Source organism: Caenorhabditis remanei, chromosome IV (genome assembly GCF_010183535.1).
Source record: "Caenorhabditis remanei strain PX506 chromosome IV, whole genome shotgun sequence".
In the NCBI taxonomy this organism is placed as follows: domain Eukaryota; kingdom Metazoa; phylum Nematoda; class Chromadorea; order Rhabditida; family Rhabditidae; genus Caenorhabditis; species Caenorhabditis remanei.
The window spans coordinates 11,168,349-11,184,960 of record NC_071331.1 but is presented as its reverse complement, the minus strand read 5'-3'; the positions used below and the strand labels follow the sequence as shown (position 1 = coordinate 11,184,960).

The following is a 16,612-nucleotide window of genomic DNA, read 5'->3' as shown; positions in this document are numbered from 1 at the left end:
TAGTTTATCAGTGGTTCTCTATGAAAATGCAACTTTTGAAACTGTATTTTACTGTTTACTTACAGTACTTGAAGTGCTCAGTAGTTCGGAATTGCTTTGACGACCGGTAAAATCATCATAACAAAAAATAAAAAGCGGTCAACTGTAAAAAATGTATTCATGACAATCTCCTGTTTCATGTGAAACTTATCAGATGTTTGTTCCTTTTGTATCAATGCGAAAGTTTTCAATCTTCGAGAATTTGAGTACTCAACACCATGTTCAGAAAAGTTGTCCATCAGTGGTTCTCTGTCTAAATGCAACTTTTGAAACTGTATTTTACTGTTTTCCTTGTTGAACTTGAAGTGGTCAGTAGTTTGGGATTTCTTTGACGACTGGTAATATCATTTAAAAAAATAAAAAACGGCTAATTTACAAATATCCTGCTTCAAGTGGAACTTATCTAATGCTTAGCTAACTTAAAACTATTTTCCGTTCTTTTTTATCGATGGAAAAGTCAGGGCAACTTTAACTGTACAAAATCAAGCTTCACAGTGAGTTTTTCGTCGAGAATCTGAGTATTCAAGGCCACTTACCCTTACTAAAGGCTAACTGTTTCTCAACCAGGACATAAATGCACGTTTGATATAATTGCTTGATTGCTTTAATGTATCATCATCAATAGTTTACTGTTTCTTAACTGAAATGTGAACTATTGATCACTAGACAGTCTGATTCATCCACGCGAGCTTGTTCATGTGATTTTTTATAAAAATAAATATTAACTCGATTAACTTCATTTACTGACGAGTGAGTCGAAGGAACAGCTGAAACTGTTGCACATATCACAGATGAAACCAAAAATTGGTTGGTTTGCATGTCTGTTTCATATTGAATTGATAGAAAATGAAATTACCTTGATTTGTTGAGAATACTCTCAGGTTGCTTCCGAACATCCCTCTGACAAAATTTTCAATTTTAGCCTTCTCTTGAAATTGAAAATCCTTTTCATTTCCCTGAAAAACTTCCTCTTTCACTTTGACACATTCGTGAAACGAGTCCTCACGGCGCCCACAGATATTTGAAAATGAATAATTGAGAATTTGCAACATTTCCTCTCGCCTTCTCGACAACGAGCACCATTCAAAAAGTCACGTAGTCTCTCAATTGCCAATTAATTCCGTCTGATGGACCCCCACTAAAAAAAAGAAAAGATGAGAGAATTTGTATTTGAGAGTGAAAAGAAAGAAGGGATGTTTAGCCGAGTAATTGCATCAAAGGAGCGTCAGAAGAAAACGGAATGAGCTCTCTATTCTCTCTCTTCTTTTTTCGGTTTTCATTCATCAAAATACAAAGTTGGAATTCTAACAAGAGACCAATGTATTCTCTTCTTCCACTTAATTAGTTCTACTCGAGACCTTTTGTTTTCTGCAATTTGATGAGACAGAGATCCCAAGGCTCCGCCCATTTTTATGGAAGAGTTTCGGAAGAAATGTTTGGAATTGAGTTTTGGATCTATGTACTTTGTTGAAATCTTTGGTACATACGTTAACTACTGGAGGCTGGAATAGTCAACAAGAGGCGCACATTGCCCAATATTCTAGATTACCTGCTCTCAATTTATCATTACTTTGAAACAGGGCTTTTTAGTATGTTTCTTATAATTGAAGAACTTGTACTCAAAACTAGAATAACGAATTTTGAGACATGTTCGAAAATAAGAAACTTCCGAACTGTGACATACTGTAGGTTATAGTTCATGATATTTTTGTTCAATTACTTTTCGAATAATCATTTTTCCCATGCTTATTTATTTTATTTATTTGTTTCATAAGGATAAGAGAAAACCTTAAACATAATTCCATTCACACTCTAATATTGGTTTTGAACAAATGTTTCTGTACAATAATTGCCTTATAGATCCCGGGAGATATTATTACAGCGGATCGAAAAAGGAAGATGGCTCTATAGTTAATTATTTTTCATCTTTGAACACTTCAGTTATACTATTCTCGTTTTGTTAATTCATTGAAACAGAAAAAATACCATTCGATATCATTCTGCTAGTTCCCTTCTAAAACTAGATTCTGATATATTATTCATCAAAAAGGACTGAAGTGAATAGTTTCAAAATTTTTTTGGAAGCTGAAAACTTTTTATGAACCCTAATAAAAAACACGTTCGACAACTTAAAAAAAATATATTTCACTTGGATTCTAAACTAGCTCATGGATATATCGAATGGATATATCGTCAATGGATATATCGAAATGTTCCAAATTAAACAGAACGAAATGAAATTGCTTTAAAATGTTATTGGAGTTCAGCAAGAAGCTGTTTGAATTCCGTTTTCGTGTGTATGTACGCATGTATGAAGGTTTATTTTTGAGACTGTTAGTTTATTGTGGTATTGGTTTATTGTGATAAAATCTCACCATAATCACGATCATTAAAAACATGAGAATTTTAAAAACGCTTTGAAACACTTAAATGATTTCATGTAATTGTGGGGGGTTGCTTGCAGATCTATGTTTAGTTTTTCATAAAGGCAGAAGCAATAAACAAAACGTCAGAATAACTTTATTTGTTTCAGTGTAAATCTATAAAGATCAACTGTAAATTTAAGGTTCATTCAGTGGTTTGTGCCAGCCGTAAAACATGTAATAGAAGTGCACCCAGTGATGTCAGTTCTAAAAAAAGATATTTAAAAAAAAAGATATCCAGAAAAAATATCAAAAAGTTGTCAATTGACAAAAAATTAATAAATGTATATTGAATATTTCATTAGTTGGAAACATTTTCATAGCTGTGAAACCCGCCGAGCTATAGTGCTTCCAGTTCTTCTACAATTTTGCTAATGTTAATGAAAAGTAATAAAACTTTTAAAAACGCAATGAAACAGGAAACCTCATAACCTTCAGTATTTTAAGCTTCTGAATGTTTTCATAAATTTAAAAATCCGAGTTTAACTAGGAACCGTTTCAAAACAAGATATTTCAATCATTTCAGTATTCGAATGTTTTTTTTAACCAAAACTGTATTTTCAGAACATTTTGAAACATTAATTATTTCAAAAAGTTGAGAGCAACAATTCAGTACTCCGACATAGTATTGTCAACTCATTCAGTTTAATTGCTATTTTCTATTTTCAAACTCGCCTTTCCCCCTTATTCGAAAAGTCCCCCTTACCCATTTCCGTTCCTCATCCTTTCAGTCGTTTTCCCTTCTTCAAAATTTATTTTGAAAAGATATTTAGAAAGAAAACGGAAAAACAAATTAGATAGCTTATACACACTGAAAATCTGTCTGTTAATGATTTTTGGAACTTTTGTAGAGCTTCATTCTCCTATTGTTTTTATGCTCATTTCAGCCATCCAGATCTTTCGTTTAAAAGTTCTAAAATGAGAAATCAGGGGGCTGCTAATTTCATAGATCAAATCTCAGTTTGATATGTTTGATATTTTAAAAGATCACCTGTCAATGTACCAATCTTTCAATCTATTTACATTATTAGGTTACCCATTTAATCAGAAAGAAAAGACTCAATGAACTTCTCTTGTCTGATGGAACCAAGAGTTCTCACAGTTCCGTTTTTCTTTTTAATTATACAAAGTATATGTTTTCAAGAATGTAAATGGATTCCCGGAACACCTCGCTGTTTTTCATAATTTTAAATTTGTTGTCGTATCCCCCCAACTTCGAACTCATTAGTTCTTGCCTCTTGGGAACTTTTAGAAATAGTGAGAGTTTATTGTCCAGTAAAATACGGCCGAGCGGTTAATAGGAATTCTAATAGAAACTTATTAACTTGTTGAAACAGTGAGATATGTTTTCGAATATTCTGTTGTCAAATACTTTTAGAAATTCGCGCCTTAGATTTTACGATTTCGTATTCCTCGAACTTTCGGAGATTTTTTCATACATGTGGCGCCTACGGTAGGCTTGTAGGATATTTCAACTTTCAGTTCAAAATGAAGATTGGCTGTCGATAGATGCTAAAAATACAAAAAAAAAGGCATTACGGTATCGGATTCTCCAATTTTCTTTCCCTTCATATTATCTACTTGAAACAGAATCGACTTGCTTATTGCGGGGCTTGATTCCAACACAGAATCCAGACAAGACAGAGATGTTTGTCATAAGTGCAGCGAAAGTGTCCGGTTTCCCTCTTGGTGAGCATATTTTTCAGAGATTATGCAGTTTATTGGGGTCTAGAATGTTTTCTCATTGATCTATTTGGTTCTCTTCGTGATTTCATAGCTAGGAAGGTTTCTATGGGGGTACTGTAAGAATAATATCACAGGTCGTTCGCAAACGATCCGTTACGGATGCTTCGGACGATCGCGCACGGTCCATATCGGTACCGAAAAAAAGACTTGTTATGGATCCATAACCGACCCGTTTGCGAACGTCCGTATATGGTCCGTGCGCGACCCGTTCATTTCTGGTTGCTCTCCTTGCCCTCCCCTTCCCATTTTTCTTGGTTTTCAAAGCAAAAAAGCTTTTTATAATGACTTATTTATTTCAGAAAAAATTTAAACAATTAAAAATTCAAGAACGAAAGATAGAAAAGTCAACAAAAAAACTAATATAGACTTTAGTTAAAATTCCTAATTTTTTGTCTATATGTGTCGATTTTGTGTCAATATCCATAATTCTGTCCATTTTTGAAGCCAAAATCCTGTTGTAGTTGCCTCCGTCCTTTTCCGTCAAGGCAACACTTGATGCTCTGAAAATTTATTTTTCTCATTTTTATCTGGAAATAAATCGCTCACTCACCGAAAAACTGCTTGAAAGTAGATTGTTTCTTCATAACTTATCAAAAAATATTGAACTTCCGGCTCCATATTTCTTGATTTGAAAATCCGACAAGACTCTGAAAAATAGAAGTCATATACTGTATTTATAGGTCGCCGATAGACAAACCTCAACAAAGTTGTTGTCCATTTTGTTTGAATTGGTCTCCAATAATTTTATCAGCCTGAAAAACCATGAAAAAGTAAATAAATCAAGGAAATTTGAGAAAAAATAGGAAAAAAATATTCGAAATAAAAATAAAAATTGAGCTGGCCGCGAGAGTAAAAGTTAGTCCAATCATCCATATACGATCCGTTTGCGAAAGCAATCAGAGTCGCTCAGTAGGACGTCGTAAACCATCCTCACGCGATCTCGTATCCGAGCAGTGCGCACACAGTCGATACCAAAGTTGGACATCCATAAACGGTCCGTGTGCGAATGAGAAATACGAGTCGCGCGCGAACGACCTATCGCGAGAAGCGTCGTTACGGATCCGTAAAGACTCCGCACAAGATTCGCATCCGTAACGCGTCTACTCGCGAACGACCTGTGATGCCGCCTTCGCTTCACAGATCTTGACAAGAATTAAGAGAGGAATGGTTCCGGTGTCTGCAAGAAGTACTGAATTTTATGCTTCATAGTTATTCATATTTAGCCTGGATGAAACAGCAGGATTTGAAAACAATTTTCATGTTTAATCATGCGCTTGTTTGAAAGATAACTCATTTATATTGGTTTGACGCGAATGCTTGTAATCAGAAAAAGTTCTTCTTTTTTCTTTCAAAAGCTTCTCAAAAAGCTTTTTCCTAAAATTTTTTCTTTTTTCTTTTCTTAATTGCAAGTGGGAATTTTCCCGAAGAAACCGGACTTTATCACAAAATCTAAAGTTTTAAGGACATTTTCAATCCATAGAATGATCATTGTATAAAAAATGAAATCTGTTCCAACTAATTGATAAAAAGTAGTCTAACCTCAATGAATTAGTAGATCAGGCGGTTGAATTATCTCTGAACAGTTTGAACGTCAACAGGTTTTTTGCCGGTTCCTGCAGCATCTATTCCCTTGAATTGGAAAATATTAAATCTAACCGTCTTGTACAGGGTGACCATTTTTTAAGACCATCCCCAATTCGTGGCAAAATGTCGTCTACTTGAGAAATCTGTTTATTTTGACTGGTCTATCCAGATCGGTACCTTCCCATTCCTTGATGAAGATGTTCAAAAAGTTTTCTGATTCTAAAAAGGTATAAAGTAATTCAATGCATATTTCAGATATTTTCAGTCTGATTCATTATTCTCTCATTACGGATGGCTAGGATTCAAAAATGAGTACTCATTTTTCGACGAATTTTTTTGAAAATTCAGAGTAAAAGTGCTTAAATTATCATAAACATTCTCATTTTGGTCAATTTTTGAATTTTTGGTAATGGACCTATTCACAAGGTAGCAAAAAAAGCAAAAAACTATTTTTTACTACTAGCAAAAAATAGTTTTTTGCTTTTTTTGCTACCTTGTGAATAGGTCGAGAATAGGTCCATAAAAAACTCGACTTTTTTCGAAAAAAAAGAAAACATTTCCACTAGAAAGTATCAAATTTTGGTTCAAAACGGACCGACCCGGCCCAAAACAAAGGTTGATTCCGGCCCGACCGGGCCCATGACAAGTCTGAATTTTTCCTGTTTCTGAATGTGCAAATCTTGTAAAACGTTAAGCAGAACACGTTTCTGAAGAATTATGTTTAGCAAAACCGCAAAGTACCTCATGACGCCGTCTCCTTAGACTTAGAGCTCCTTGTATTGCTCTTTAACCTCCGCAACATCTCATCATAAATTAAAAATTCATTATACATCCACTCCTTCAGAGACATAAAATTATGAATTCTGCTCTCTTCTTGTCTTCCTTTCCTCTTCTTCTTCCCGACACCTCATCATTAGTGCATAAAGAAATAGACACAAAACACGAAGCTCCGCCCACTTCCAACTCTCCCTGCTCTTCTTTTCCCGTCATACGTTGCCCTATATCTCCTGTCTGCATTTATTTTCAAAAATATTTTTATTTCTATGAACCCAATTATTTCTTCTTTCAAGTGAATGCTTCTTGATCCAATAACTCAAATTGAATTCACCTCCTCCTTCTCCTCGTCGACGGCTGATATGATTCTGTTCTCACTTATCAATCGGACTGCCTCCAACTTGGACATGTCTTCAGACCTTATTGATAATCTTTATATTCTGGAGATTGTTCTCCTAGTGTGGAGGTGAGCTTTTTCTAGATTTTCTTCAAAACAATAATGTTGGAAATGCATTGTTTTCACTTGAAAATGTATAAAAACAGAGAAAAAGTGTTGATAAACAACCACAGCAACTAAATATGTTTTGTGACGGCATCTGAAAAACAAACTGTTGAGATCTTAGAGCCTGATTGTGATGGAAAGTCAGAAATTTTTATATATGTAGTAGAACGTCTGATTACCGAGATTTTACTTTTTTATTCAAAGTTGACTGTTTTATGAAACAGATATAACATGCATGGTTTTGGTAGAATTTCATTGAAGACATTGTGTTCTGGTGTACTCAACAGTCAATATTTTTGTAAATTTGCAGTTTCACTTTTCTTGTAAATTTAAATCAGAAGAAGTAATTTAATGTGACTTCTTGTATTAGAAAACTTCTCGAATCTAAAATCGTCACACAACCCGCATCCCTTTAGTATGTATGTACTTGATAGTGAAATCTCATTAATGTATCACATAGTTGTCAAGGCCCCGCCCGGCCCGGCTTCAAAAAGAGACACTTTTTTCAAAATTTTTTTTCAATTTTTCATCGAAAATGAGCCCATTTCTGATGATTTTTCAGAATTTCTTCTAATTCTGAATGATAGTCGAAAATTTAACTTTTTCGCAAAAAAATTTGAAAATTTTTAACTTTTAACGTTGGGCCAATTTACCCGGGCCGGGCCGGGCCTTGACAACTATCATGTATCGGAAGAAAAAATATCATTTTTTTAATATCTTGTCTTATCAATTTTGATAGATTATCATTACATTTAGACTACATAGTTGATTAGCAACATTTAGGTTTTATGATGGCCAGATAAAAAAAAAAGGATTTTTTGATTAGTAATCTGTTTCAACGTCACAACAAGGAACTGTAGTAGTAACTGAAAATATTGCCAGTCTCGTGTATGCATTGAAACATATTGGAAATTCGAGATGACATTTTTGGAATGAACTCAAAAGTCATTGTTTTCTCCTTGATCTAGTTTTGGTAACTTTTGGATGATATATGAACCAGTAGACTCAGGAGTAAGATTTGGTGTCGGAACAATTCAACAATTGCAAAAACTTAAATATAGGAACAATTCAGACTACTCTGAAACCGAACTTTATTCAACTTCAAATATTGCAGTTACTTCGAATGTGGTGTCTTCTTTAGAATACTTAGAATACTGTAGAAAAGATTTTTTTAATTGAATTTCTGATTATTAATCTGTTTCAACGTCAGAACAAGGCACTGGAATAGTAACAGAAAATATTGCTTGCCTCGCTTAGTCAGGAAACATCCTGGAAATTCGAGATGACATTTTTGAAAGTTAACTCAGAACATAAGTCAAAGTTTTCTCTTTCATGTAGGTTTGATAACTTTTGAATGATATAGGAACCAGTAGACACAGGGGGAAGATTTCGATCGGCAACACACTAAGAATTGCGAAAAGTAAAACCTACAAATGATTCTGTCAAATCTGAAACAGAACAAAATTCCAGTTACTTCGAATGCGGTGTCTTCTTCTATGTCCTCTGTACCAACAGTCAATACCATCCCAACCTTACGTGGCTTCTCAAAAACCTCGTCGCTCAGTACTTCATATCAATGGCATGTCGACTGTTTCAGATTTATTTTCAATATGGAATCGATGATGAGAGTATGTTCACAAGCAAATTTAATGGTCATCAGAAAATTATTTCAGGCGGTCTAAAAACGAATTGGTTCTTCATTCTGGTGACATTCAGTAGGAATTGTCTCATATTCACTGCTCTTTATTTCTCTCCATTCGTCATGATGGAGAGATTATACGCGTCTGTTCATATTGGAGGTACTTACATTCTTTTTGTACTTTTACAAAGGAAGAATTTTTCAATTTAGATTATGAGCACAAACCGCGTCACTATGTCGGATACACTCTCTCCTTGTTTTTGTATCTTTGGTCATTGATGATCGGATTAACTTATGCATTCGGTAAGTAGAAGAAAGCATGATTGTCAAGGTCTGGGCATGGGTTTTATTTTTCAAAACTTCCAGCCCAGGTCAGCTCGTTTTGGCCCGTCTTTGGGAGGGAATTCAAAAAAGTTTATTTGGGTAATTTTATTATCGCCGGATGCCTGAAGGGCAGGACCGTGATTTTACAAGTATGGATAAACGACCCGACTCACTGAAGATTTGATAATTGACAAATCTATAAGGATTGGAAGAAACAGTTAATTAGGCTAGACCAATTAGCTCGGGTAGCCTTTATTCTCTAACATTAGCTGTGGGCGGAGCAGAGTTTTTCCAGATTTCACCAAAACCATTTAGATCTAAATTCACATTAAAAAAATCAGTTGAAAACGAAACAAATGATCCCCTCGAGGACATGATTTCAGAAACATTTGAATTTTTTGTTTGACATATTATAGAAATAAAATACGAAGAACATTTAAAAACCAAGTGTAACTGAAATATTTGTTAAATTTCAGAAGTGATCCCAACATACATTCACGTATCCTGTCTGGTTTCGATTAATATGTTGGCTTTTGTGGTGAGTGAATCTTCTTTGTTATTTCTAGAAGCATAAAAGGTTTTAAATAATTGTTTGAACAACGACAAATCAATTGTAAAGTTAGACGGAGTTCACTCATCTAGTTACAGTAACAGTAAATGTTACTAGTCCGTGAGAGAGATAACTTTCCCCATAGGAATACCGTTTCAAGTAAATATCTTACTTTATCAATAAGTGTGAAAAAATAGTTACTACAATGCCTTATTTAAAATAAGGAATAAGTTATTTGGTTTTATTTCTCCAGTATTGACTTTTGCAAAAATGACAGTTTTCAAAAATTATTGAAAACAGAGTACATAGATCCAGACCAGTTTTACTTGAAATTCATTATTTTCAAGATGTGAAGTTATAATGAGAACGGTTTTCATTCTGTATCTGTCCTGTTTCTGATAGATAGTCTTCATATCAGTTGGTACACTTGGAAGTTGCTGGCGAAGATCGAATAATTTTTAAAAAATCATATTGACCTCACAATCAGACCTTAAAATTAATCTCAAATGTTTGAACATAAGAAAAGAAGCGAGTCGTAATTGATTGAAAACTTCTTTTTTTTAATTTAATAACTTTTTACAGATTCCTGAAACAGCAATTCTCGGAATATTCATAAAGAATTCCCATGAAACACACATAAACTTTCCTTCCAGGTCTGCCTCCTAAACGAGAGCTACAATTCGAAGAAATTCGTGCAGAAGAAGTTCTCAACGAGGAAGTCAGTGGCCTACTCGCTGACAGAACGATATCAGATTGTCGAGAATTTGAAGACTGCTTATGTAAGTAACATCGTACTATCGATGAAGGGAATAGTGGAGGAATTGAAATGGGAGAACTGAAACGGGAAGGAGGGTGTCCGTATTATTATTGTGATGTTCTAGTTCAAATTCTTGTCAGTTTTGAAACGGGCGGTTCTGATATGGCTAGTTCTAATTAAGTTCTATCTACGAGCTCACAAAAACTGTCAGTTCGTCATGTACCGTCAGTTTGAGAAATTATTTCAAGTTAGAATATTGGAAGAATTGAGAATGCTCAGTAACAGCTGTAATTCATGTCAGTTCTGAAACGGGCGGTTCTAATTCGAAAAGTTCTAATAGAGACATTTGAACACCCGGTGTTTTCCAAAAAAACTGAAGACTGCTTATGTAAGTGAGGGACCGGTTCACAAGGTAGCAAAAAAGCAAACAACGATTTCTTTACTATAGTTTTTTTGCTCTTTTTGCCACCTTGTGTATAAATAGGTTCATCAACAAACTTCACCGTATCGATGAAGGGAATAGTGAAGGAGTTGAAATGGGAGAAGTGAAACGGGAAGGGGGATCTCCGTATTATTATTGTGATGTTGTAGGTCAAATTCATGTCAGTTCTGAAACGGGCGGTTCTAATTCGGACAGTTCTAATATAGTCATACGAGCTCACAATAACTGTCAGTTCGTCATGTACCGCCCGTTTGAGAAATTATTTCAAGTTCAAAAGTCAGACCCATTGAGAATGCTCGGTAACAGCTGTAATTAATCCCAGTTCTGAAACGGGCGGTTCTAATTCGGGCAGTCTTAATAAAGACATGTGAAGACCCAGTTTCTGAAAAATTTCCCGTTTCACGAAGTCTTTAATATCGTTTGTCTTTCCACCTTCCTAATTCATAAAAATCCATTTTCAGTTATTCAAACGTGGCATCATCTCAATCATAATCTTTTCTGTAATCTGTGGTGTTTTTCTGGTTCGAATGAGCTCCGATGAGCACGACTCATCGATGAATTGGATACTGATTGGATTCAATTATGCTGCCATTTTGTGAGATTTTCCAAAAAGAAATCAGATAGAAATGGAGATAAGGTTTCAGATATGGAATCGGTTTCCCGGCGGCCATGTTCTATTATGATCAACAATTTCAGAAGCAGCTGATTAGTTATATTCGAGTTGTAAGTTCTCTGATCTACTAGTGAAACTATTTTCTAATTTCCAGATGTTCTGCATCTCATCTCGAACAACTCCGTTATACGAACAAACCGAGGAATCTAGTCAGAAAGCAAAGATTAGTCGAAATTTGGAAGCTGTCAAGGAGACTGACATTTATTTTAATAATTTGAAAGGCGATTGGGAGAAAACGGCGCCGAAATGCAAGAGGAAAAGCGAGTGTTAATTTTACTTGAATGCAAATAAAATGTTTTCCTAAATCTCCTAAATAACGCGCTTTGTAAAATGTAAAGTACAAATAAAAAGTTAACATCAAAAGAGAACATTTCGTTGATTCGAGAAGATTCTATTAGATTGTACAGTGAATTGCATTGATAAGAATGAGGGGGAGGAGAGAGTATACAACAGATTTGTTTTTCTTTGCTTTTTTTTGGTGAATTTCTAAAAGTTAATATTCTCGAGACAACGGTGGTTGGTTGGATACCTCAAATAATAGTAGGGATATGGGGAGGTCAGAATGGGAAATTAGGGAAGGAAAATATGGGATTTCTAACCCCATTTTTCGACCCTTTTCTCTGAATCAAATGGTATGTACAAAATGATATAATAATCGGGACGGGGAGACAACGGGGAACAATAAACGAATAACGGGGAGATATGGTTTTTAGGAAATTAAGAAACAGAAACGATTGGAATGACTAAACTATGAGGAATATAAAACTAACAATTCAATACTTTTTAAGAAGGAGAGGGGAAATACTTAACAGAGGGAATATGGATTCAGGTAAAACTAATATTTTCTAATGTATATGTTCAATAAATGCAAAAAAAAGGAGAAAGAGAGAATTAGAAGACGTTGGAATTCTCATCGAAGTTATCCACAGTGGTGGCGACGGCGGTGGTGATGTCAACTTTCGGAAGAACTGCCACAGCATCATCGTCGTCTTCAACTATTTTTGAGACAGAGTTCTCGTGGTGAGCCCAGAGAAGATCATCGTCGATTTCAACTATCTGAAGCCAAAGAATTATGATTTCCACCAGCCTGGCTGCAGCGCCTTCGGCGCTTCATCCGGCTGGCCTCTTCTTATTTTCCTGTTCACCCCCTCACAAAAGCGTTCACGTGGCCGAGTGGTTAACGCTCACGCCTGTCGCTGAAAGGGCGAGGGTTCGACTTTTGCCCATGGCGCGCTCTCCCCTTTATTTCTCAAAAATCTTGCGGACATCCTGAAAAACAGACAGACAAATCCACAAACAGAGCCCACACGCGTTTTATATATAACACAGGTAGTTGGCCAGCGACGAAATACGGACCATATACGCGTCCGCGCCGGACTCAAAAAGAAGTAGCTAAGGACGATATGTGTGCGTCATATACGGTCCGTTTCGAGTCCGCGCGCCGAAAAAGTTGCTCCTCTCCCTCCCACCGCCAGCCCCTTCCCTACTTTTGTTTCCCGGTTGAGATCGTCATTTAACAAGGAAGATTAGTGATAAAATTACTATTTTATTTAAAGAAAGATAAAAAGGAACATTGAAAATAATGAAAATAAGATGAAAACATAGCAAATTAGACATAGAAATCACAAGTTTGTCCGCCAGTCGTGTCCTTGAAATCAATCGAAATCCAATTGTCGTAGAAGCAATATTCAGTCGTTGATTTCCGTTTTTCCCTTTGTATTTCTGAAAAAAATCAATTAATTGCGGAATAAAAAATATTTATTCAGTTAACTTACTTTCGAAAAAGGGTTCCTCCTCCGAACAAATACAGATGTCATGTTTGAGAAGGATTTCCGGCCAATTTTATCGAATTTCCTCACTGAAAAAATTTATTTTGAATAGAGAATGTTGAATACTATCACAAACCTTTGAGGAAATCGAAGAATTGGTTCCATTTCAGCTATCGCCGCTTCTTCTCTTTTTGGGGCCAACGGACTGACTGAAAACATACTAAATTTTCGATCATTCACAGTTAAATGCGAGAATTTTTCACGAAAAAAATTAATTAAAAGAAATTTCAATATAAAAAACATAAAGAAAGGCGAAACTTTCGAAAAATAGGGAAAGAAACGTTAAAACTCCGTAAATGATAATAAAATTATCATTATCCGAGAGGAGTCCGAGAGCTTCGGAAGAGCTGCTGCAAGCGGCCGCCGCGGCCAGTCCATACGGACTATTTCGCCAATCCATATACGGTCCGCGCTGAGTCCGCGCGCGGACGCCTGCCGCCCACTTCCTCCTCTTTTCCCGAAGTCCACACTGCGTCCATCTACAGTCCGTAGCGGGCCATAATTCCGCCGCGGACTCTATACGGGCGGAAAGTAGAACTGAATCCGCATGCGGTCCGCACGCCAACTACCTGTGTAAGAATGATACTTGTAAACCAGGCCGCCGCGTAATTCGCTTCAAACTCAATATTATGAGCTGAAAAGTATACTAAAATGTAGATCTCGGTGAGTTCTTTGTCTGTGACCTACTACGGGCCTGGTGGCTGTTCGTTAATGTGCCGCGGGCAGGGCTAGAATAGCTTTTTTGGCACTTTTTACAGGTTAACGAGTAACCATCCGACCCGTTGTAGGTCACGGACATAGAACTCGCCGAGATCTACATTTTGGTATACTTTTCAGCTCATAAGATTGAGTTTGAAGAGAGTTATGCGCCGGCCCGTGTCGGCCCAGTTTACAAGTATGATGATTTCTACGCCTTTGTTACGTTTCTACGCCAAACCTTATTAGAAACAGACATCGATCTTCCATAATTGACACGTCGGGTTCCCAGTGGAACAGTAGTCGTCGAAGGAGCGGAGACACAAATCGACACGCTGGCGGCTCTCTCATTACGAACCATCGCATCGAAAAGTCCCAATCTATCGAGAGAATCTGTACTTGGGAGGCAGCAACTCTGAAAGGGAACATATGGATTCAGGAGTTACAGGTTGCTTTAAAAAACCTGCGCAGAGGTTCCGAATCTCGAGAACGATGGAAGACGTCGTCTGGGTTCTTCGACTTCTTCTGAAGTTGACTCATCGACGAGTGGCTTCGTGTGAATAGACAGAGAGGCAAGACTGATGGAATGAGCACTTTGGGAGTGGAAACGAGCTGAAAAACGAATGAATTCATATAAGAATTTGCAAAAATCTCTCGCAAAACTCACTCTGCGTCGCCATCAATATCGGATTTTTCCTAGCCAACCGCCACTTTGCGAACACATTATTCCGATGGAACCGAACAACTTTTATCTTGTAGAGACCGAAACCAAAGTTCTGATCACGGAACAATCCAGAAATATCCACAACGAATTCCACGTCATGACTCCAAAGCAGCGGCTGACCGTCGTGATCCGTATATCCAGAATACTCAGCGATCGTGACGACTTCAACGAATCCACTCTGCACGTACACTTCCAACTGTGATACGTCATCACGCATTGATCTGAAATCCACGTGGCGTCCTTCTGATGTAGGTGAGACTGTTGTCGTGTAGGCGTCGACGGCAGTGGATTGAGATGGATTCATTCCGTGACACCGTTTCATGCGGAATGCCATGCATCTTCCGATTAGCGCCATTTCTGGAAATGCTAAATTTGGAATATGGAATAGTGTCAGATACTTTATAGAAAAAAAACCTCCAACACATGTATTCATGCACTCCGAATGAAGATGATGAGGACGTCGATGTCCGGGTTCCATGCTCTCGCAGCAGTGAGATCCACTGAAAAAAAACCTTGTTTTTGAAACTTATTTTCTCCGTTTGACTTATTATCATACTTGCAAATCGCGCCGGCGCGTAACTCGCTCAAAACTCAAAATTATGAGCTGAAAAATATACGAAAATGTAGGTCTCGGCAAGTTCTATGTCACTGGCATACTACTGGCCGGACTACTACGGGCCGGATGTCTATTTGTTAATGTGCCAAAAACGCGAAAATCGCCGAAAAAACCCGGTCCGCGGAGCAAAAACGACTAGCCCTCCGTCCAGTAGTATGCCAGCGACATAGAACTCGCCGAGATCTATATTTTGGAATATTTTTCAGCCCATAATGTTGCGTTATAAGCGAGTTATGCAATAATGCTCATTATACCTCCTGAAAATCCGAACATCTCTCGGGAAATCTCTGCTCGACACCAATCGCAAGTCCCTTTTCTCCTCACATTCCTCACGAGTCACCAATCCGAAATGCTCGTTGTCACCGACATTCGCCTCCATCGCCAAGGAGAGAACTTTCTCGAACTTCTTGACTGCCTCGATGCGAAGTTTCCACGCGCCGTCCGTCTCGCATTTGATAGTAGTGACGGTGCAGAATAGGCGGCCTGAAAAAGTGAAAATTGATTGAAAATCGACAAAATTACAATAATGAGCGATTTTCCGCTAATAATATCAAGAAAAGCGTTATTTTTATCAAAAACCGTACCAATCTGCCGTTTCGGTAACTGCGGCTCGTCATCCGAATCGACTATAATACCCAATACATCATTGAACACCGCCGGTGTCCGATACTCTTTCTCCTGATAAGTAAAACATCCGCCAGTCAATGCGGAGCATGCAATAACGTGTTTTTTCAATCTCTCGTTGAATTCCAATTTCAACTGCGTCCACTTATTATTGTTGGCTTTCGTCAGCATATAGATACGTCTCACTGATTTTACACGAAGTTGTTTTGACGATGAGCTGGAAAATTTGCAAATTCATATCAGAATGAGCAAAAAAACCAACTCAATGAAGAAAGTTCCGCAGAGAACTGTGCCGTATTGTAGCCCATTCCGTCCGAAAGTTTTCAGAGAAGCCAACGGAATTATCGCTTCGAATAGTGCTTTCTGGTAGCAGACTACATATTGATCTGGAATAAATCACAATAATTTATAAATTTTAGCAAGAAAAACTCACAATTCGTTGAATTTTTCGAGAGTAAATCGAGCACAAGAAACTCTTCGAACATCTTTTCACTTATATTATTGGCATTGTTGTTTCCGATGGTTTGCCACATTCTTCCATCCGATTTACAGCGAAAAATCCGCAAAAATCGGACGGGAATCGATAAAAATTGATCTGAAAAGAGCGAATAAAGAGGCGGGAAGAGAGAAAACAAATAACAAAAAAAATTCGAATGTTTTCGAGAAGGAC

The 16,612-nt window shown here is 37.0% G+C and overlaps 2 protein-coding genes across 2 annotated transcripts; one reads left to right on the top strand and one right to left on the bottom strand.

The window, feature by feature from the left end:
• Window positions 1-6,865: 6,865 nt before the first annotated feature.
• GCK72_013266 (uncharacterized protein) lies at window positions 6,866-11,724 on the top strand (the record flags this gene model as incomplete). The annotated part of the gene is made up of 9 exons (XM_053729761.1): window positions 6,866-7,032; window positions 8,539-8,696; window positions 8,742-8,867; window positions 8,918-9,010; window positions 9,508-9,569; window positions 10,235-10,360; window positions 11,242-11,375; window positions 11,425-11,503; window positions 11,548-11,724. The coding sequence occupies 9 exons, from the start codon at window positions 6,866-6,868 to the stop codon at window positions 11,722-11,724; spliced, it is 1,122 nt and encodes a 373-aa protein (XP_053584533.1).
• A 620-nt stretch (window positions 11,725-12,344) lies between these two features.
• Window positions 12,345-16,427, bottom strand: GCK72_013265 (uncharacterized protein; the record flags this gene model as incomplete). Its single annotated transcript, XM_053729760.1, has 9 exons — window positions 12,345-12,509; window positions 14,220-14,393; window positions 14,442-14,590; window positions 14,646-15,059; window positions 15,117-15,202; window positions 15,573-15,801; window positions 15,903-16,159; window positions 16,205-16,328; window positions 16,376-16,427. The coding sequence occupies 9 exons, from the start codon at window positions 16,425-16,427 to the stop codon at window positions 12,345-12,347; spliced, it is 1,650 nt and encodes a 549-aa protein (XP_053584532.1).
• Window positions 16,428-16,612: the final 185 nt, after the last annotated feature.